This window comes from Stylophora pistillata, chromosome 2 (genome assembly GCF_964205215.1).
Source record: "Stylophora pistillata chromosome 2, jaStyPist1.2, whole genome shotgun sequence".
NCBI lineage: Eukaryota > Metazoa > Cnidaria > Anthozoa > Scleractinia > Pocilloporidae > Stylophora > Stylophora pistillata.
Window position 1 is genome coordinate 2,886,393 of NC_142520.1, and position 22,480 is coordinate 2,908,872.

Genomic DNA, 22,480 nt, shown 5'->3' on the forward strand with positions numbered 1-22,480 from the left:
TTGTTTGATTTATCATCTACGGGTTTATGTCGAATTAATTTGATGGCCTGCTCCCAGTTGGCTTGTTAGCTCAATTGGTAGAGCGCTGCACTAGTATCGCAGAGGTCAGTGGTTCGAATCCCGTACAGGCCTGAATTTTTTTCAGGTCTGATTTTCACTATTGCTTAAATAGTGCTTTACTGCGAAGGATCATGCACATTTACGTTTCATAACCGCAGTTCATATATATGTATTTCATATATATTTGTTGTTTGATTTATCATCTACGGGTTTATGTCGAATTAATTTGATGGCCTGCTCCCAGTTGGCTTGTTAGCTCAATTGGTAGAGCGCTGCACTAGTATCGCAGAGGTCAGTGGTTCGAATCCCGTACAGGCCTGAATTTTTTTCAGGTCTGATTTTTACTATTGCTTAAATAGTGCTTTACTGCGAAGGATCGTGCACATATACATTTTATGTTATTGCAAACAAAAGGCTGCACTTAAATTATACCTGCCAACTTTTTGCGAGTCAAATGCGTGATATATTCGTTTCCTCATGACCGGAATTTCCGAAGATGTTCCGGCAACTTCCGTCGATTTACCGAAGATATCCGAACAGTACCGAATATGTCCGAAGATGTTCCGATGCCTTTCGAATACGTCCAAAACTATTTGAGGCGACATTAAGCCCAGTTTGTTGGAACATTTGAGGGAAATATTGGATTGAATTTTTGTTTTTAGTGTGCTAAAGAACAAGTCAACCGGATTTTCAAGTCAGGCATGAGGAATTGCCCTCAATGCGTGAGATCGAACTCTTTGGTCTGCGGGCGTGAGACTCACGCATAATACGTGAGAGTTGCGGGTACATTAAATGGATTGAAAAAGTATTCACAAAATGGCTTGTCAAAGGGGCCACTTATTTAAAAGCTGTGCAAAAACCAATTACCCAAAAGGACTTTGGCAAAGGTCCGATATGCCTGTGTTGTACATGAAAATTTAGACAAAACCAACTTGACTGTATCGTGAAATCAGTCTTGGACTCTCCTTAAGCTCAAAAAGACAATAAGAAATAGACAGGAATATGAAAAATATTTTTAATTAGGGATCTACCAAGCAAAGCTTACATCATAAATTACTATTTAAACTTCAAACATTAAAAAAAACCTTTGACTGGGCACCCAAACTTTTTAAAACTAATTTGCAGAGCATGCATATCTCATTTCCATTAAGAAGGAATTAAAAGCTGGAGCCAATCAGTGGACTGTTGAGTGCATTTACAGGAAGCTTATTTACAACGATTCCTTCCCAGCCTGCTGGGAGATCAAAAATGATAGCAACTTGTAAAGAAAATCCAAGCAGAGAAATCAAATTCGCATCGTTGGCGCAAATTCAGTTAATGAGCAAAAAATGATTTTTAATACTTTTATCATGTTACTTTAAAAATCTTATCAGACCAATAACTGATCAAATTTTAATTCTCAATGCTAGGGAAACTAAAAAATCTTAAAAACCAAGGCAGTTAGATCTAAAAAAAATGAAAGAAGACTGGTCCGCTTTTTTTCTTTTTTTTTCCTTTCTTTTTTTTAAACGGAATTGTAACCATGGTTACAACTAGATCATGTGATACACTAGACGCTGGAAAGTGGTACCCAGACTGTCTTCTTCTGTTGCTCATCCACCATCTCTTGAATCTGGGAACAAACATTGCTAAGGTTGCTTCCATGTACGACACCTGGAAAATCAACACAAAAAAAATAAGATACATGCAACATGCCTGGAAAAATGAAAATGTTTTATTAAAAAGAAATACGTGTGTCCTTATTTACGCTCACACCGAACCCAATCGACTGTTACACTCGCTTTCAAAACGGCCACGCCTCGCCACTGTCCAAAAATTATTATCCTATAAGGAACGAAATTAAATGTGCCTCCTACTGTACTCACCATTAAATAAGTGCTTCAACTCTCGTTCCATTTTGTTAGAAGATTCGAACAGTTCCTTGGCGTGTCGAGGACTCATCTTTTCTCTGACGTATCGACCGTCTTTCTGATCTCTGTTTATAAAGAGAGAGAGAAATGTTTATCGCAATGGGATCAATATCAATTCTATGCCTGGGGGCTAAAGTTTTTCTGCTAGAGGACAGAAAGAAAAATGCAAGGGGAAAAAATAATTGGATCAGTCCACCCCCTATTATAAATGACAGGTACCAACCTTTAAAAGCTCACGAAATTTTAAGCCGCGTTTTTGCGACGAAAAAGCGATACTATCCGGTTAAAATAGACTAGCGTTACGATTATAAAAGCTGACGTTTCGAGCGTTAGCCTTTCGTCGGAGCGAATAGGGGAGTTGTGGGTTGTGTGTGCTTTTAAAGGCAGAAAAGCTCCTTTTTCTGCCTTTAAAAGCACACACAATCCACAATTCCCCTATTCGCTCCGACGAAGGGCTAACGCTTGAAACGTCAGCTTTTATAATCGTAACGGTGGCCAATTTACCATTTCAACTTTGTTGATATATTCAAATTATTTCGTTACCCCACCGACGCAGCCCCAAACAGTTTCTTTAGAAACTATCAGCCTTTAAAATAGACTAGAGCGCATTTCGATGAAGTGTCGTAGAATTTAGAGGAAACCTGCGCAAGAAGCATAGATTACCTGATATGTTTGTGTGATTTGAATTTGACGAACAGAATGATGGGATAGACTTGTAAGGCATGAAGCCGTTCTACTGCTGACGGACTGACATCTAATAAACAGTGCTGAGAGGTAAAAAAGGGAAATAAAGTCAGGTTCATCACAAGTCAGTGAGATGCCTCAGCCAATCAATCTCCTAGCCAGACGTATTGGAGATGTCACACAAGGACCAACTTTGTCATTGTAAGACGTTTCGTGACATCTGACGAACGGCTGCGAGTAACAGTTAGGATGTCACGCAACGACCTGCGTCGTGCTCGTAGCCACCATCGTCTTCGTTACGTAACACAGCGTGACATCTGAAAAACCGCCGCTGAAAAATTATGTCTCGCTTTTTACTCGATTTGGTTTGCCAAGCCGAGGATATGGTGAAATATAGCGTGGAAATCCTCTTGCGAAAATTGCAGTACCCGCGACGCTACATTAAAGAAAAATCGATACACCGTTGCTTAGTTCTTACACTCGTTCCTCATCTGCTTGATTATCCACAAAATGTTGGAAGGGGAAGTTTAAAGTTAGAGATTCAACAACAAAAAGCGAGGGTGTAGCTATTGAGACGTATTACACCCCTCCCCTCTAGTTTGAAAAATAATCATGCTACTTTAGCACAAAAATACATCCTCGTATGCTGCTAAATTTGAACAGGACGCTGGTCTAAGACCCCCGCACCCGCTGCACCCCACCCATGGAATAACTTGCCCACCCACCCCGGGTAAACTAAGCAATTTGACTTTCTGTTACCTTGTCGGTGACTTGTTTGATGGAAGCCATTGTGGTACAGGACAACTGATGACCTTTCCAAGAGTAATCAACAAACGTGCCGTCTGCTATTCCTTTTTCTACTTTCTCCTCCGGCAAGTTGACGATTTCTGAAGAAAATAAAATAGTTACAAACACAGGTCAAAACGGCCTGAGCGCATTTTGGTCGAGTGCCGTGACACGAAAACCAAATTAATTACAACAGCTAATCAGAGGGAAGGAAAATATCATTATGAGCCAAAGGGAACTCGGAGTGAAGCGCGGGAAAACGCGTGCAACCGTACGCAGGCAGTTTTACCTTTGCACCTGATTGGCTGAGTGGTTAGCATATCCTTTCTGCGATAGGTCTAGCATTCTTGTAAGCTTTTAAAGTGCTACTGAAACGAAATTTTCGTATCTGAAATATTTGCTCTAACCTGTAGTTTTGAATATGCTGATCATCATGAGATAATTTGCTTTGGCCAAAAAGAAGCGAAAGATATCTTTTTTAACCGTTCAAATCAAAAATTTTACACAAAACCATGTCCGGGCCCTGGTACCGAGTGAAATGGATTGATGACGTCACTGGTTGTGTTCACTCCGATAGCTTGGTTTATTTCACTCACTGTTGGTTTGTATTCGGGGGCGAAAGAGATGGCAGACATTGAAATTTTGTCAAGTGAATCTTCTTCTGAACGAAGCGAAGTTGTTTCCAGTAGCGAAGAGGAAGATGGTGCCGTAAAATGGGGTTGACAGGCCTACACGACTCCCGAGCGTGAGTTTAGAGTAGCCTATTCAAAGTTTAGCCCTCACGAGTATGTCTTTTGAGCGACCGCCCTCTTTTGTAAGATACGAGCGGCGGATTTTTGTATAGTTCGCTCAGTAGTGGTTGTGTTTCTATTAAATGCCAGTTTTTCATGAGAATTTGCTTTATGCGTGGCACTGAGCACGCACATCGGGGATTGCGTCTTTTTCGAATCGTTTGCCTTTGTAGATGTACAGCTATTTTTTTTACTGTCTCGATCGTTAAGTTGTCTGGATTGCTTTCAGCTTGCGCCACGCGCGCTGCAGGGGTTTCATTAAGGGCCAGGCACCGGGCAAATTTTCCGGTTGTGAGGACGGCTTTGCCCACCTGATTTGACCATCTTGAGGAAAGTTTATCTTATAAAGAAGTTCAGTTCAAAGAGTTTTGCCCGCCTGTGGAAACCAGTTTCCCTCCTCCAGAAAACATTAATGAAACCCCTGGCGCTGATTCGATCGTACTACAGTTCTTAGTGTTCAGTGTTCCAGCCGTTTTGGCTCGTTTTCTTTTCTTTATTTCGGTATTAAAACGACCGATTTCACGTTCATAGAGGCACATGATCGCCTTTATTGTTTCTTGCTCCGCGTTGTTAAGGATTTGCTTTATCTCATTTTTTAAATCCTCGTCTGCTGTTATTTTGGCCCTCGCCCTATATTGTAGGGATTCTGGGCATGTTCTGCTAGGCATTTGGTACAGAGGGATTTGTTCGTTATCCTCGGACTTGCCGAGTAGATCATCTTCAGTGGCGGTGTCGTATGAGGCTTCCATGTTTTCTTCATTCTCTGAATGGCATTGCTTTGGCCCGGGGCGTTTAGTAGCCCATCTGCCGTTATAATGTCTTTCGAAATTTTCTGTAGATGGTCAGGCAAGACCGCGGTTTCGATCCTAATCTTGTGGATCTCGTCAGTTGCCGATTAACTAAATAAACCGGTAGAGATTCGTTCTCGGTATCAGTCGGGAATTTTGCTCCCTATCCAGGCAAACCTCTCGCAGATAGCCAAGATGTCGATGTGGCCGCCGATGAATAAGACGAGGATGGCATTTTGCCCGAAATCCTCTTTTTCGGCCTCCCAACATGCAAGCCACACTCCATGCTTTTACCCTTCTTTCACAGAGGTACACAACCAGTGACGTCACAGGGCTGTTTTGGCCGCGCCAAGATGGCCGCCAATTTTGATCTCAGCCGGTCAACTTCGAATGCTTAAAAATGTACTTTCCGGTATGCGTTGGCCCAAAAAAAGTACACAGCGTTTGCAAATAACGTTCAAACTCTATTATATTGCAAAAATCTCGGATATGAAAATTACGTTTCAGTAGCACTTTAACTTACTCATGTATTAGAGCAAGTGAGGAGAAATAAGATATTGACTCTATAAGGAAAATAACCTCACCTGGTTTGCACTGGACAAACTTGTAGGGGACTTCTTCGCAGAGTTTCTCGTACAACGCATCAACCAACGGACCGAACAAAATCACAGCTCTTGGGATATGACCTGTAATTCGAACGGAAAAACGGTAAAACGCGGCCTTTTAAAGTACTTAGTTCATAACAATGATACACGCTCTCCAGTAGTTAAAACACGATAAACTGAATCAAGAGCAGCTAGTTTAGTAGGTGTACACCTGAACTTTACGTTTGCCGCATCCTTTTTATGGTTTCGTGGCTTATCCATTCCCGTTTGAGTCTTCGTATCGTGTAATATCTGTGTTTTTTAACTCGAGCTGGCTGTCCTGTGTTGCCGGTTATGTTGTTAGTTTTCCTGTGGCTGTCACGCCCAAAATTTTCATTGAAACACAACTCTAACATCACCCTTCAATACTCTACAGGATAGCAAAATCTTTGCTGCTGTTCTACTTAACAAATGGTAAACACCACAGCGTACACTATTGAGTTATGGATGCACGCGGGAGGTTGCTAAGCACGAAAGAAGCGTAAGAGTCGCTCGAGCGACTCTAGCTTCTTGAGTGCTTAGCAAACCTCCCAAGTGCATCCATAACTCAATAGTGTACGCTGTGGTGTTTACCATTTGTTTTATAACATAACATTGATACATTGTAGCTAAAGATTATCCTTTTATTTAACAAATCTTACGCGACCAGAAAAAACAAGCGCGCGCGGAAAAATTGTCTTTGGATTTGCTCACGTCAGCAGCGTACACCCATGGGCAAATGGGGGACGCTAAATTGACCAATCAGAGCGCGCGCTTTACTTTGGTTATGTTATAAACTGGTTTGCACTTACTGTCTAGTTTTTCCACTGTCTGGTAAGACGCTATACCAAGATCTGAAAAAAACAAATTACAAGGAAAAAAATTACCCCCATTTAGAAGAGCGTTATTCGCTTGCGTATTGTAAACCCAAAACCAATACCGATGGCAAATTAATTCCCAAAACCAATCAGAACAAAGGATATGATCACAAGGAGCCAATGAGGGCTCAAAATGAAAACACATGTACTGCTTAAAGCGCGGGGAAACGCTGGTGACCAACTAGCGATTGGTTTTAGTGCTAATTCTGATTGGTTGAGAGGGCGGCACGAGTTATCTGAGCCAATCACAGGGCAAATTCAACCACCTCCAATAAAGTCCCAGATTACTTTCGACACTTCATGCAAAATAGCTCTAACTTCCTCAGTCAAACGAGAGCTATCAATAACATAGCTCTGCGCTTTCTGTGGTGTCAGCTTATTTCAAGATTTTCATGCTAAAAGTTGCATTAGATAAAAATTTTATTCACCCGTACAACTGGTCGTGATGCTTGTAGCAGAGTCACTTCCCTCACGGGAGTGATTGACAGATGAACCATGAGTTCCTTTCTTACTTCGCCGGAAAAAGCTCCTTCTTCCACTCAGTTTATACTCGTCTCCATGAGCTAGTGCCAGGCTCCTACGCAACAAAATCTCCTGCTCGGCTCTGAAATAAAATAGGAAATAAATTTTCTCACGGCCTACCACATAGTGGGAGACGTAACGATGCAACGATTAACGTACGGGACACTGAATCAAGCAGTTCAAACTTATTTTCCCTGAGTTAAACTCGAAGTCACACAATGCTAAAAAAAATAAAAATAAATAATTTAAACCAAGAATAAAATAGAATCACTCTTCACCCCTCTACAGCCTGACGTGTAGAGGGTGAAGTTTCAAACGTTAAATGATGCGCGCAGTATGAATTGCAAAGCGCGCAAAAATAACGGAGAACGAAGTGCGAAGCGAGACCAACGCTTAGCAGGCGCGCCCTAACGTTAACATTCCCTTGAGACCATGACTTGTTTTCCTGCCCCACTTCCACGCTACTTAAGTGGTTCATTTTACGTTATTTTCTTTGCTGTTAATAATGAATAAAAAAATGTTCTAGCTACTGTGTAACTTACTTCATCCGGCTCGGAACCATTCCAATCTCCCTTCTCTGAGCGTCCTCTTCATTAACAAGACAAGCTCTCCAACACCCCATATGGCCATTGTACATTGTATCGGTGACGTAAAGAATGTCTCCTTTCTTAAAGTTCAGGTCACCTTTGGTGTTCGTTGCACGATCAAACAGAGCCCTAACAAGACACGATCAAAAGATTAATTCTTTTTACTGGCTGACCTACTCTTCTATCTTTCATCATTTCTTTTTTAATGAAATAAATTTCATTTGACCTGCGGATGAAAATAAAATAAAAGCTACACTCCTTGTAGGGTTAGCTGCAATTTCAGCAGTTGCAGAGAAGAACCCGAATTCAGGCATCGACGGGATTTGAACCCGTGCCGTCCAGATACTAGTTGGGCGATACTACCAACTGAACTAAGAAGCCATGCCTTGGGAGCGGGGCAAATTTAGAGAATTCTTCTTTCTCGTTGAGGAATCTTGTCTATCTTTCTTACTCAATCGCTGCGCTTTCGAAATTTACAAGCAGGGTCCAAAATTGCGACTGGGAATTGACAGTTGGCGACCACAAGTAGGCGACTAACTTGAAGTCTGGTGGATTAGCGCTCAAGCCTTGGAACGAAACTCTTGTACGATCGTTACACTAGTTCCAACTTTTTGCTTTGTAAAGTTAGATCAAGCTCATCGCAAAAATTTCTGGTTCTCCGAAGTGTCAAAGAGCAATTATTTAAAAGTTCACCTGACGTAAAAAGAATCTCCTGGTTGGTCTCGAAGGGAATTGAATTCTGAAAAAAAATTCATCGATAAAATCCAGTTAGAAAACACCGGGCGTCACTGACAAGGGAAGGTTAACCAATCACAGGGCGAAGTAAAAGGAATTATCAGAAGGAACCAATGGGAATTTAGATATACTACACGTCAACTACTTGAAGGGCGGGAAAACGCGGGTAACCAAGTCGCTTTCTGATTGGTTGAAAGGTTGGCGCAAGTTTTATGAACCAATCAGAGAGCAGAGTAAATAAAAACCATTGCAATCCCGGATTATTTTCTTCACTCTTACTTTCTTCCCTTAAAAATTGCTCTATTTTCCTACGACACTATAACACTGACTACTCACTCGCTGGGTTATATTGGGCCAGTATCTGAACAGTCTCAGATGGTTTACACAGCTCTAGCATGGCTTGTTCTGCCGTTACTGAAGTTAAATCCACGTTATTAAACTGAAACAGAAACATCAAATTACAAATAATTGGAAACGATAAAACGAAACACCATAAAGAGAAAATCACACTCTACATACAAATGATGTTTCCTTTCACAGATTTCTATGAAAGTTTCTATATTCTTCCGCTAGTTTTACGAAACAGTGTTGGTCCTCCATGATTTCCTTTGACATTTTGCTCAAAAAATTGACGCGCAGCCGGCCAGAATTAATCCCCGCGCGCATGCCTGACGTTTGACCACTGTGCTCTTCTTGGCAGACGTTGATAAGTCTTGTCACGTAAAGCCGTTGCGTGACAGTTATGATTCTACATTTTCGCTAAGATGACCCCTGCCCTATTCTGATTCGCCCAAGCTTGATTCAGTACATTTTTACCCAGTAAGTTTTAATTTAAAAACAACAATGTTTCGTGTTAGTACCTGTTCCATTTTCCCCTTTTCTCCTTTTTTTTCCTTGCCCGATGGAAACTCAATAAATCATACAAAATCGATTTTCTTACTTCCAAAATATGATCTCCGACACTGAGTCCTGAAGAACTGATAGCTTCATCATCAGCTTGAATTTCAGATACAAAGATCCCCATTGCGTTGCCACCGGCAATGTTAAATCCAAGTGAGCTGGGACTCTTGGTGAAGAATACATAACGAAGGTCCCCAGGAGGTTCGTTGTCAATTATTGGCAGAATTCCTCCGTTTCTTCTGATTGGTGGAGTGTTACTGCTTCCTTCACGAGAATGTTTCTTTTTGTTGACGGGCGTGCCACAGGTAGTGCTCGCTTCTGATTGGCTGGATAACGATTCTGTAGTTTCTTTGAATTTCTCAGGGTTGAACTGCGCCAGAATGGTCACACTGTTTCCGGATTGTTTGAGAATCATGGCGGCTTGCTCGTAAGTTGCACACCTCAGATTTACGCCATTGTACTACGATGACAAAACAGAAAATTCGAATATTATAAACACTTCTCTGAAGATGAATCCCTTGAGTTTGACAATTCTCGTGATTTGTTGTTACTGAGCTGTTTGATCCTTCTACTCCCCTTAGTGACCAAGACAGAATTTCTCCTTATAATATCAATACCATATCAAGGGGACTCATAATAAGAATAAAGAGAAATATCAATTTCGGGATTTTCAGTTGACCCAATACCAAATTCTCCAAAATAACATCATAAAAATTGTATGTAAGGAGAATTACTACTTAAAAGAGATCTTAGGAATGTGTTTTCATTTATAAAAAAAAATACTCAACATAGAGCTTCTAAACGCCACAAACCTCCAGCAGTTGATCACCATATTTGAGTCCTGCTCTGGCCGCCACACTTCCTTCATTAACGGAACATACAAACACTCCCCCCTGACAGCCAGCCGCGATGGAAATTCCAAGTGTGTCCTTCTTTTCTATGAACACTCGTCGAGGCTCATAATCTCTGCAAAATACCAGAAATAACATCAACAATTTATTAGGAAAAGACAAATAGCCTTATAAGCGAGAAAATAAACCTTCCAATTTTTTAAGTTGTAAAAGATCTTGTGACAATTGTTAAAGAAGGATTTGTTCGAATATCACTCGTTTTCCCTCCCTTTTGTGGTTTTGCCGTTGAGGACCGAGGGCTTCGGTATTCTTTCTTTTCCTGGAGCGGCCATCTTGGTTTTGAGCTCGAAGTAAAAATATTTTATCTGACGATTTGCTCAACTGCTCTGGTACCAAGAACAACAACTACCAGACAATGTTTGATAGAGCATTAAACTCTCAAAACTAACACACAAAGAATTGTGCTTTAGAGCAAGTCTCCAGTTTCCTTTTCCTTGCTTTTGTTTCCTTTTTACAGATTACTATGAAAGCTTCAATCCTTTTCGCCTATTTTGCAAAAAAGCGGTTGTTTCTCATGCTATTCTTTAAAAATTTCAGCGCGGAAATTGGTGCGCAGTTGGCCAAAAGTGATCCAATCGCGCATGGCCAAAGTTTGACCGCTGTGTTACACACATCAATCAGGTAAAGAGTGATTGCTTCAAATCACATCGACAGAGCTGAATGAAGAAATGTTACGTCAAAGGTATGCGTTCTACAACGGGGGCTCAAGCGTGCAAGGTTTAAATTTTCGCGAAAATTGCGACAGTTATAAGGAGCAGGCTTTTAAAACCGAGGTATTTTGTTGTCGTCGAGGGTCTTTTTCGCTCTTTCCAAAGCTTTTAAGGAGAACATTAATCTTTGAAACCATTTAGGGGGGTGTACAACATTTTTGGAAGTTGTTCTGCAAAAAAAAAAAAAAAAAAAAAGTGGCAAGGAAAACAACGCCTCGAAAGCAACAGAATAGAAAATCGACGAAGCAGACGACTCAAAATCTGTTTTACTGCGCCAAAACCTAGCGTAGCGCATATGTTATTCAGCTCTGCCTATCAGATAAGGTTGGACTGCTTCAAATCACATCGTTGCGCACCTAAAAAAGAGATTTACTATTCGTTTCTTCAAAGTCAAAGTCAGAATACTTACATGTTTAGGAGGTCTTCTTCCTTGGAAGCCAACTGACCACTGAAGTCAAAGGCCAACGCAGGGCTCTCCTCAGTTCCTGGCACAATTGGAGTCGATGGTATGACAACAGGGGTTGTATGTCCTGAAGAAATCGAGTAAGTTGAACTCACTGAACCGCTGCCGTTACTGTACCCAGCCGTCCTCTGTGATTTTGAGGTTGGTGAACTGATCCTGTAAACGCCCTCAGCGTTTGTCGAAGGGTCAAAGTCATAGAGAGACAGATGCCGCGTTTTGCGTTCCTCACCCTCGGTACTGTGAGTAGAACCCTGTCGGCTGTGTCTGCTGCGCGGAGCTGAATGCGCATGCGTCTGTTGTTTACTGTGTCTCTGTTTACTTTGGCAGTTTACAGGCAAACACTGTTGACTTACCGCATGGACACCACCGAAACTTTGCACGGAGTGACTGCTGGCTGTGTAAGTCGGGATACTTGTGGAGCGAAACACTGCCACTGTCACAGGAGGCCCAGGAATATTTGTCTTAGACGGAGTTAACGCCAAAGGGTCTTCATGGCTGGAATAACGTCCAAAACTAGACGACGCAGGACTACCAGCCACCTGATAGTTTCTTGCGGAGGGTGCAGACTGTGGACGTGAGCCGTTTCGGAAGTACGAATCTTTCTTTTTACGTGCAATAACCACAGGAGGTTCACGGAGGGACTTGGACGGGTAATGCACTGGTGATGAAGACAACGCGTGAACGTTGTCTTCTTGTGAACTGTTATTATTGTCTCCTTGCGATGGTGAGGTAATGGCCGACATGTAAGAGCAACTCCTCATAGGAGGCACCGGTCTTTCCTTTTGAAATGACATTGATAGATCACGTGACTGTGTCAGAGGGCTGGGGAACATCTTTGATTTTCTAAACCTGACAAATGTTTTTGGTCGCGATGTTGAGCCCGCAGTGGTAGTCACAAGATGGGGTGCACTTCCTTCCTCTGTCGACAAATCACTGGAATCTGTTTGTTTGTTACACAATCCTTCCCTGATATCCTCAAAGAGAGGCGTCGATGATAATGAATGTATAGCTGGTTCAGAGATTGATTCTGGTGTGGATGATATTTGGTCATCAGGCAAAGGAGAACTTTTCCCAGAATAATAAGCAGATGACGAGCCTTGCTGTGACATCTGGAACTCGTTTAAGCTGCCAGAATTCGTGATTCTTTCCCTGGTAAGTTTTGCCTCACGGCAGATGTTATTTTCTCTGCTGATCTTGTCGTTGACTTCGTTCAGCAGAGACTGAAGTACCTGTGGCCGTGATGAAGTCGACGACAATTTTTGAAGAGTAAGGCGGACTAAACTCATTGATAGAAGTTGTTCTACCTCTGGCTGGCTCAGGTTTTCAACAGATTTACCATTTATCTAAGGCAAAAAGGAGACGAAAATAAACAGAAGCGATTAACATGTAACTTCTCACTAAAGAATCCATACACTATCCGGCAAACGAGTAATGCGAATACTCAACCTTATCATGTAGAAGTAGTTACCTTGATCTAACACCAAATTCTCGAAACTAATTTATAAGGAAATGGGTAGAAGCTATAGGGGAGAATTAAAAATCAAATCTTGGGAATTCAACGGGTTAAAATAGCGAGACCAAAACAAGTTAATCTTTCTTACTGACTGACCCACCAGCCAAATGAAAATAAAGATGAAATCTAACAACGAGAAACAAATGTTGATGTTTTCGAATTTGACTAAATAGAATACAGTTCAAACGAGACTGAATTCAAAAAACTCTTACTGTAATAATTTTATCTCCCACAGCAATGGTTTTCTCGTCTGCAGCAACACTGCCAGGTATAATTGAACTGATATGATTTGTACTGTCAACTCTGATCCCCAGCTCTGGAAAGTCACGAGAAAAGACAAGTCACAAAAATACCTACTTGTTTTCTCCTTCTGAAGGGAACATTGATTCATCTCAAACTACCCAGCATTTTGTCCAGTTTTCCCTGACATTTCTTCAGTAATATCAACAAGGAGATGTTCACCACATTCGTGGATCTAACATTATAAGAGGTGCATGGCAAACAGAATGGAAAATTGATCTTTACATCTTGAGGTATAAGGGTGGAAAAAGCTAACCCGATCACACAATAGTTTTAACTTGATCATTTTCCTACGAAACGTATTACAGCTGTTGGAGGAAAGTTTCTTTTGACAATTCCTGTGAATGACAGGTTTAAGATCCCCATCTCCCAGTGAATATAACCCAAAGGAAATATCATTATCACTCCATACAAAACAGAAGACAGCATTACTTTTTACCTCTATTGCTTGTCAGCATTAAACTAACTGGGAGAAGGACTGGCCTCGATCCTAAACGTCTTTTTCTCTTGACAGTCTGCAACAAGAAATACAATGACGCACAAGTGCATCAATAATTCGCAATAGGCCATTTTACAGTTGTGTACTTAGTTGCCAAGCCTTTGATTCAGAGTGAGGCTAAAGGTGACCTTGTTGTGATAGAGACCTGTATCTGGTTAGCATGATAACAAAGTTATTTACATTTGAAAGGCGGCAAGGTTTTGTATCATAACAAGGTCACCCCTAGCCTCACTCCCGTTCAAAGGCTTGGCAACCAAGCACACAACTGTAAATGGACTATTCTTACACCTCAACCCTTAGCTCCCAAAGGTGATTAATATGTAACTTCTCCATATAATAACACAGGAGAAGAGATTTGTTAAACAATTTAACTATAAAAAGAATTGCGATAAAATCGAAAAGTTTAAAAAATTAAAAACCATCTTGGTTTAAGAAAAATACGATGACGTTTCCATTTAATATCCATACATTATTCAGCAAAAAGGGGATAAGAATACTCAAGCCTCCAAATTCACAGAGCAAATTTGCAAGGAAACATGCAGCAGCGAAAGGGGGAATTAACAATTGCGCCTTGGGAATTAAAGAGTTTTATTACATCCACTTTGAAATCACTGGTGGTCCCTGTAATCTGATTGGCTCTAATTGGTGTGATTTATTCACAAATCGCACCATTTGTTGCTCTAAATCACATCATTTTATGCTTGACTGAGCTTTTGACACATGACGTCAAAGTCTTTCTGTTTTGCAGACAAAAATAAGATGTAAAAGCGTTTCCGGTTCTGCTTTTTATTTAAAAACCAGCTCAGTACTGTGATGAAATTTTGTGGGCCGAGGCCAGGAACGTGTTCGATAATTGAGTCAGTTTGCTAGACATAACGTCTCGTAGTCACGTTCGACGCACTAAAAACTACTATAAAACGAATACAAGAATTGTAAAAACGTGTAAAATGGTATATAAAAAGTCACTTGTAACAATGTAGCGGAATTCCGCTACATTGTTACAAGTGACTTTTTATATACCATTTTACACGTTTTTACAATTCTTGTATTCGTTTTATAGTAGTTTTTAGTGCGTCGAACGTGACTACGAGACGTTATGTCTAGCAAACTGACTCAACAGCTCAGTACTGCATCAGTAAAATATTTGAATTGACCAAGTCCCGTATTTGGGCGATTTCAAAATGGATGTAATAAAGTGGTAATTGAACCTCGCGTCATGTAATTTTGGTCTGAAATCATACTTGTGATTTCAAATCGAACTTGCGTTGTGTGCTCGTTCGATTTTGAAATTGTGCATATGATTTCAGCCCGAATTGCACTTCACTCAGTTCAATTACCATTATAAATCACATAAAACTTCTAAAAAGGTAAAGTTTGCACTCGAGCCGAGTGGCCCCCCTCACTGCTCTTCTTCCAGGATGGGATGCTAGTCTATTGTGGGTTAAGTATCTCACCAAGGCCACAACAAAGTGACTCAGCTACAACTCAAACTTGGAGTCTCTCGACCCAGAGTTCAGTGCTGTAGCTCTTTCACTTCTTTGATCTCATTGGTAATTCTCTCTACTATCTGTGATACAATTCTCATTACATTAATTTTGAGAATTGCTATTGTTTCAACTAATAATCCCTCATTGGTATTTTTCTTTATTCCCATCACTTGTCTGCTTGATGTGTTAAAACCACGAGGAGAAATTCTGTGTTGATCACTCATGGGAGTTCAAAGAGTTATTAACTGTTGGGCCAATGTATCTCCCCACATAACACACATAGGAAACAATAAAGAGAATTTATATGATTCACATCTTGGAAGTGCAAGGATAAGGTGCACATCTTGGAAGTGCAAGGATAAGGTGAAAGTTTTCATGAACTTAACACTGACCATGTTGACAACTTCTCCCCTACTGATTGCTTGAACAGCTGTGCGGTATTCCACATTTGTCAGGTCAATGTTGTTCACCTTAAGGACACAGTCGTTCACCCTGAAAACCAACAATTAAAATCAAAATCAGAACTACATCAAACTTCTCAAACACAAAAATTTAACAGCAACCACAAATTTAAGCACAATGTACAAGTTGTTTCCAAGCAAACCCAGTTATTGTTGTTATCAGATTTTTTTGGACAGTAAGCTTCTGGCCCATACAAGTAGAATAAACACTTTACTAGTCCCAAGGAACAAGTAAGTTGAAAATAAAGTTTGTTTCCCTGTCACTTTACCTTAGACCATAAATACTAAATGGTGAAAAAAATTGTTGCAGTTTGCTGCATGACTGTCATGATCAAATTGGCGACTTTCGCTAGAAATTTTAGTCACCAAAAGTTCTACTTCTCACAATGGCAACCTTGGACCAGTTGATGGCCACAGATAATATTCCAACTGACCTTAATTTTCCATCAGCAATGCTACCTTTGGCAACATTTGTTATAACAATGGAGCTGTCATTAGGAATGGCTGGAGTGTCTCTTCCACCAGCGATGGCAATGCCGAGGTCATCGTCAAGATTCATCTGGAGCAAAAACAATCTGAATTAACTTTGGGGCAAACACAAATTTAGCCCTTTCCGATTATGAAAACCCCTCTGAGCAGCACTGCCAATAAGAGCTGGTAGCCGGCCAAAACCACCAGGCCCAGGTCGCTGGAAGGTTAGATGATGCTATCTACTGGAAATATCCCTACCCAATGGGTAGCGCAGTACAATTTGGCAACACATCCCCTAGATAGCGATTTATCTGTAGGACAGCATTATTTGCTCTTTGGACGACCGGGCTCAGCTTGTCCACCACTTTAACTCTTTAACTCCCAGAAGAGATTAACATGTAATTTCTCCTTATAAGATCCTTTTATTATCCAGCAAACAGGTTAAGAGGATACACAAACTTGAGTGACCAATATATAATTTTTCCTTACAATATCAATACAATATCAAGGGAAGTGATGAGAATAAAGAAAAAGAACAAATAAGGGATTACTGGTTGATACGATTCCAGATTCTCCAAACTAACATCATAAGAATTGTATGGCAGACAGTAAGGAGAATTGCTAGTGAGATCTTGGGAGTGAAAGTGTTAAATTAACTATCATGGTAATAAACTGAGTGGATTGCAATTTGGTCTGAAATCATGCAAGTGATTTAGAAATCTGACAAGCACACAAAATCTAGTCGCTCAAATACAGGATTTATCTATTTGTACAATGATCCAACAACACTGGGCTGGTTTGTAAAAAGCCTTGAAATCTATTGATTGTTGTGGTTTGATAAAGGTTTCACACTGGCTGGGAAAAAGATGCGACTTGATGTTAAAAAAAAAAATGATATGATTTGTGAATAAATTGCACCACTGAGAGCTAACAGACTGAAGTAACATTACAACTATCATCAACTCACCCTTTCTAAGACAACAGATTCTGTTTCCCATTCCTGTGAAAAAATCAGTAAACTTGTATCAGTGTCACCAACCACACATTTTTAGAGATAGATTAACATCAACTGTTTACACCGTAACATCAGTCTGCATATTCTCCATACTGTTCTCTAGACATTTCCTAAGGTGCTGACAAGGAGAATTTGTTTAATAATCAAGACTTTGTTTGGTTAGTGATCATTTCCTTTGTTCTCATGATCTTAATTTGTGAATATCATGGGTGATATTATAAAGAAGAATTACAAGATTATCACTGTAAAGGTAAAAAGTTTTCATCACACAATTAAGTCTTCTTTAGACTTTACAAACCAAAAAGATTTCACTGAGAGTTCTATTCATACAATAACCTGGCTCCCTACAATTTCATACACTGTATTTGCCTTTTACTTTCAAACTTACCTCAAGTCTCCCCTCTAGGAGCTACACATTTCCTTGTGAATTTATTAGGAGAATTTGGTGTTGGATCAGGACAACAACCTCTAATTGATAAGTTTCAGTATTCTCATTACCTGTTTGCTGGATAATGTATGGATATTATAGGGAGAAGTTGCATGTTGATCACTTCTAGGAGTTAATTATAAAGGGTTAATTGCAGCCTTGTCTGAACCTTTCCACCCTTTGGAGTGATAAACATGCCGTATCACCCCTGAATTAACTTCTAGGGTAATGAGAATAAAGCAAATGCTTCCAAACTTTAGAAGCTCTTACAGTAAATGGTTTGAACCTGGGGGCAACATGTGAAAGTGTTATGTAATCTTCTGGGTGAGCGAAGTCCTGAGAAGGGCCGTTGTCAGTGGTGGTGACTGATGTTTCGACAACCTGTGTGGAAGTCATCATCAGAGTCAAGTGAATAGTTGTTGTCAGTAGAATGTTCTTAGTCCAGTTTGGGTAAAATGATTGATCAGTTTTGCCATGGTGTTATGGCCTGTAAGACTCAAGTGGCATAAGTTGGTTGTGATTGGTCTGTTTCAATCCATCACTAAAGTTAGGTTGTTCTGTTTGGTTCATTTCTAGTGTCAATGTTCTGAATTAGTCATTTGTTAGAAGAAATTGATTGTTAGACAAATTCTCCTTTCAAGTACAATAGGAAATGTGTCTTTAGATAACTTCCATACTGATGTTAGGGTCTACCAGTACATGGTTAAAAGATAAGGAATAATAACTTACAGTTGAATCAGAGTCTATTGCTGAATCCCTACTTGAAACAAGCTCTTGTGAGAGGTTTTCTCGATTCAACTGCATTTCAATGTGGCTTCGTAGTTCCAAAAGTTCTGTGACAACTTCACCTTGCTTTCTCTTCATGGCATCAGATTCACGAAGAAGTTCAGCCAAATCACTGACAGCCTGGTCTCTTTCATGTTGCATCTTGTCAAATCTTATTTTAAACGAATCTCTGTCTTGTATGACTTTGTCTCTTTCCAACATTGCCCAGTCTCTCCTTGCTTTCACAACTTCTACATCATGTAAAGCATTTGTCAATTCTTTCGAAAGCACTTCAAACTGTTTTTTCAATGCATCCATTTCTTTATTCTCCCCTTTGAGAACCAGCTGATGTTTCTGTCGAATTTCAAAACATTCTTTCAGAATCTTGTCCCTGTGAATTATTGCTTCACTGCGTTCCCTTCTTGCTACATTCCTCTCTTGTTTTAACATTTCGTACTCTTCATGGACTTTCTCCAGTTCTTTATCAACATTATCCTTTTCCAAAAAAGCTTGGTCAAGACTCTCTTTCAAAGTAAAGACTTCTTTCGACCCCTGTTCACGTTCTTCCATTAAAAGAGACAGCTCCCCTTGTGTGTCGTGGAGATGATTTTGTAGTTTTGAGTAATCTTTCTGGAGGTTTTCATTAGTTTTCTGTAGATTAGTGAGCTCATCATGAAGTTTTTCAATTTCTTGGTGAACTGTGTCACGTTCACTCATCACCAATCGGTATTCATTCAGAGCAGCATTTCTCTCTTCAGTCAACTTTGCAATATCTTTGGCAGTTTTCACTTGAATTGTCATTACCTGCTCCTGTTCGTGTTCTCTTTCTTGTTGAATCTGATACAAAGTCTTCAAAGCTGTGTCACGATCTTTGACAGCTTTGTCGTACTTATTGATGGCAGCCTCAACTTGTTGCTTTAGTCCATTACGTTCCACATTCAGAGAGTCATGCTCATGAAGCAAACCTTCAAATTGAATTTTAAGTGCAGAGTAGTCTGTCTCCAAATTCTGATAACTTTTGTACATGTGATTGTATTTTGATCGCCAGTCTTGGTGAGAATCTGAAGGATTTTGAAATTCCTTTTTGTGCGACTCATATTTATCAAACAATGTATTTCCAGAATGAAATTCTTCATACTGCTGATTGTTTCTGATTTCACTTAGTTCAATTTTTTCTCTTTCCCTTAATAATACAATTTCTTCATACTCCTGCTTCAACTTCTCTCGCTCGAGGTTTGTCTCTTCAAACTTTCTCTGTTCTCTGTGAAATAACATTTTGTATTTTCTGCCGCTTTCACACTGTTGACATACAGCATCATACTTCGTTGTCATCTCTGAATGCTCGTAACGTAACATCTCTAGTTCTTTTAAGCACTCCACATACTGCTTTTTGAGCCTTGTAAATTCCTCATCCCTCTCATTTCCCTGAGAATTTCCAATTGGGATATTAGAGTTGTTGTCAATATGTAATCTTTCTCCATTTTTCAGGTCATTTATTTTTTTGTAGGCATCTCTTTCTGCTTCAGATTCATGAAGCTGAGCAGTGACTTTTTCCAAGTCTCGTTTAACTGTCTTTAACTCATTTTTTAAACCAAGAACCCGATCTTTACAGAGGTCATGGCCCGTCATGCTGGTACTGCGACCAACATTCACACGTCGTGATGATCCAAAACCTGCCAAAATGTCCAAAGATTGTATTTTACCACCAATGGTTATAAACTTTGTGTTGTGTGCTTATGATCTGAAAGCAAACATTGTGCTATCAAATCTGACAAGATAATTCTGAAGAGCTGATTTCAACAAAGCTTTTCCTCCAATAAATCAACAACGGTTTGGTTACATTTAGTAATTAACTGTAAACAAAATTCACGACAACCCTCTCAATGGTTAAAATAACAGAGAAACAAGTTCAGCACTGAAGTATACAATGAAAATCAGGTTTCACCAGTTGGCTGTCAAGAAAAACAACACCACAGATATAGCATTTACTCTGCTGTCCAACGTCAATCACACTGATTTTGTCAGTCAATATAACTGATCACTTTAACGCTGTGAATTATTAGAGAAAAATCTGCTCATTTGCACTTCAAGCCTCCCTAGATGAGTTGCCAAAATACAGAAAAGCAAATATCACTTTTTGGAATTTTGCACAAGTAAACAAAACCCTGATTATTTTTCATTCTGATTTATTGTTTTTAGCTAAGTCACCTCTGGGACCAGGGCCAACACAATCATGTCTGTTCTTTGTGTGCGCGAGATCCAATTTATACCGCAGGGCACAGAGGTTAAAACGCAACGAAACATTATCGCACGGCTTCCATCGCGATACAATTCACAGTTGATTGCAAATGAATGTGAAATTTCTCCAGCAAAAACTTACATTGCATGTGACGCGGTGCATCACTATCACCATCTGAAGTTTTTCCTTGATCAGTTCGAATGTGCGACGAAGCTGAAAGATAACACAAATTAAACAATTATGTATTTTATCATCACTGCGATCGCAACTTTTTGAAGTCTTAAACCACCAAGAGAGTGGTATGCTCGCTTTGAAGACTTCCTTTACCCCAAACAACTCTTAGCAAACTTTTTGGAAACGCAGGCTTATATCCTCGAAAAGTGTCTTCGGGCGTAAGTACAAAAAAGATTTCAAGTTGTGGTTTTAAGGTCTGTTTGTCTGGTGACAAACAACTTACAAGTCGCCAAAGTGTTTTCCTATTTTTATGGCAGAACTGTTGCATAACTAAATGAAGTAAAAATTAATTTTCGAGTACGCAGAAATGTGACGAAATTCAGCCCAAGTGCAAAGACATGATTCCCCGAAATCAACTTGTGTCGTAAAAATATATTTTGCGTGCAAACATCATCAGGCTATGCTTTCACGCATCACGCTACTCCATGTTTCCGCCGAAGCATAAATGAATTTTTTTCTCGAAAAATCGCTGTCATTAGTGTCAAAAATTTTTTTTAGGAACTAAAGGCGAGATCATCATGAACTAAAGGCATAATAACCACCCCTTGATGAGCTTAACCTTGAGTATAAATATCCACACACAAAAATCTTTACAGCTTCTTCCACGTTTAACACAGTACTATCCGGGAATTTCGTGAGTAACAAAAATCGCTTCAAAAAGAAATACTTAAGCAAGTACGTTTAGTTAAGAAAGCATAATTACTCGATATCCTCGTAGACCAATGTGAAAGATTGAGTGCTAAACCGTAATTTGACTTGTTTACTTTAGGTCAGTCGATTTAACATACTCACCAATTGTAGTTGGAGGTTCGACTGCCAAGAACATACAATTCAACATATACGGGTAGGTTGTTTCCAAAACAACACAGAACTTCTTGAACTTCTCATAGTCTTTTCTTTGAATGACATCCAAAAGTCGGTCCACTCTTTGAGTAGGATGCTCGCTTTGAATCGCTTGAGCCTCGTCTGAAGTCACAACACTGCTGACAACTAAAGGCGAAAATAACCTTTCCACTGTAACTGCGCGGCGAAATTTGTCCCGATTTCGTTCTATTACCTTTTTGTAGCCTTCTTCCATGGCTTAAATCATAAATTCAAGAGAAAGCTTCATAAACAACGCGGATAGAAAGGCAGAATTTTTAAATGTTTGCAAATTGCAGTCTCATCCGCCATGTTAGACGGTACTCTAATCTTTGTTGATCAGCAGCCTCCAAATATGGAACGAAAAAGAACGCCGCGCACGTGATGTGCTAGAACAATTACTATTGTCTATCCTTAAGTGCAGCTGTTATTTACTTGAACTTGTTATGAAACTTTTAGCAGTGTCAGTCAACTTCAACTGACGTAAGATGTAAAATAAAAGTTAAATTGTGCAAATGAGGTCCGATTGGTTACCAGTCATCCTTAAAATGAGAGAGTTGAACACACCGGAAACAACTATCAATAACGGTAATGAGTCACCGATCACCTTGCCGAAAGTTGGGACGGTAATTTTTACTTCCGCTCGGTAAATTTCCTGAAACGTGACGCCATTTAACATGCCGTGAGAGGACTGAGAAGAAAGAAAGAATCATACAAGGAAAGAAATGGGGTAATGAACATATCAACTAAAATGTGTCCCCTATTAGTAGAGGGCTTGCTCCCTCGGCTAGCTTATTTTCCTGACACTTAGATAGAGTTTCTATCTATTTATCTACCTATCTATCTATCTATATGTTGAA

At 39.9% G+C, this 22,480-nt stretch overlaps 1 protein-coding gene across 1 annotated transcript; it reads right to left on the minus strand.

The window, feature by feature from the left end:
* Nucleotides 1-1,061: 1,061 nt before the first annotated feature.
* Nucleotides 1,062-21,956, minus strand: LOC111326588 (disks large homolog 5). The gene is made up of 21 exons (XM_022930602.2): nucleotides 21,552-21,956; nucleotides 20,667-20,738; nucleotides 18,251-19,959; nucleotides 17,047-17,079; nucleotides 16,043-16,167; nucleotides 15,540-15,639; nucleotides 13,601-13,676; nucleotides 13,074-13,177; nucleotides 11,295-12,691; nucleotides 10,077-10,230; nucleotides 9,305-9,724; nucleotides 8,701-8,803; nucleotides 8,323-8,368; nucleotides 7,585-7,758; nucleotides 6,949-7,124; nucleotides 6,455-6,496; nucleotides 5,604-5,705; nucleotides 3,414-3,541; nucleotides 2,634-2,737; nucleotides 1,926-2,035; nucleotides 1,062-1,713 (listed from the first exon to the last, which is right to left on the minus strand). The coding sequence occupies exons 1-21, from the start codon at nucleotides 21,835-21,837 to the stop codon at nucleotides 1,610-1,612; spliced, it is 5,565 nt and encodes a 1,854-aa protein (XP_022786337.2). The 5' UTR covers nucleotides 21,838-21,956; the 3' UTR covers nucleotides 1,062-1,609.
* Between the last annotated feature and the right edge of the window lie 524 nt (nucleotides 21,957-22,480).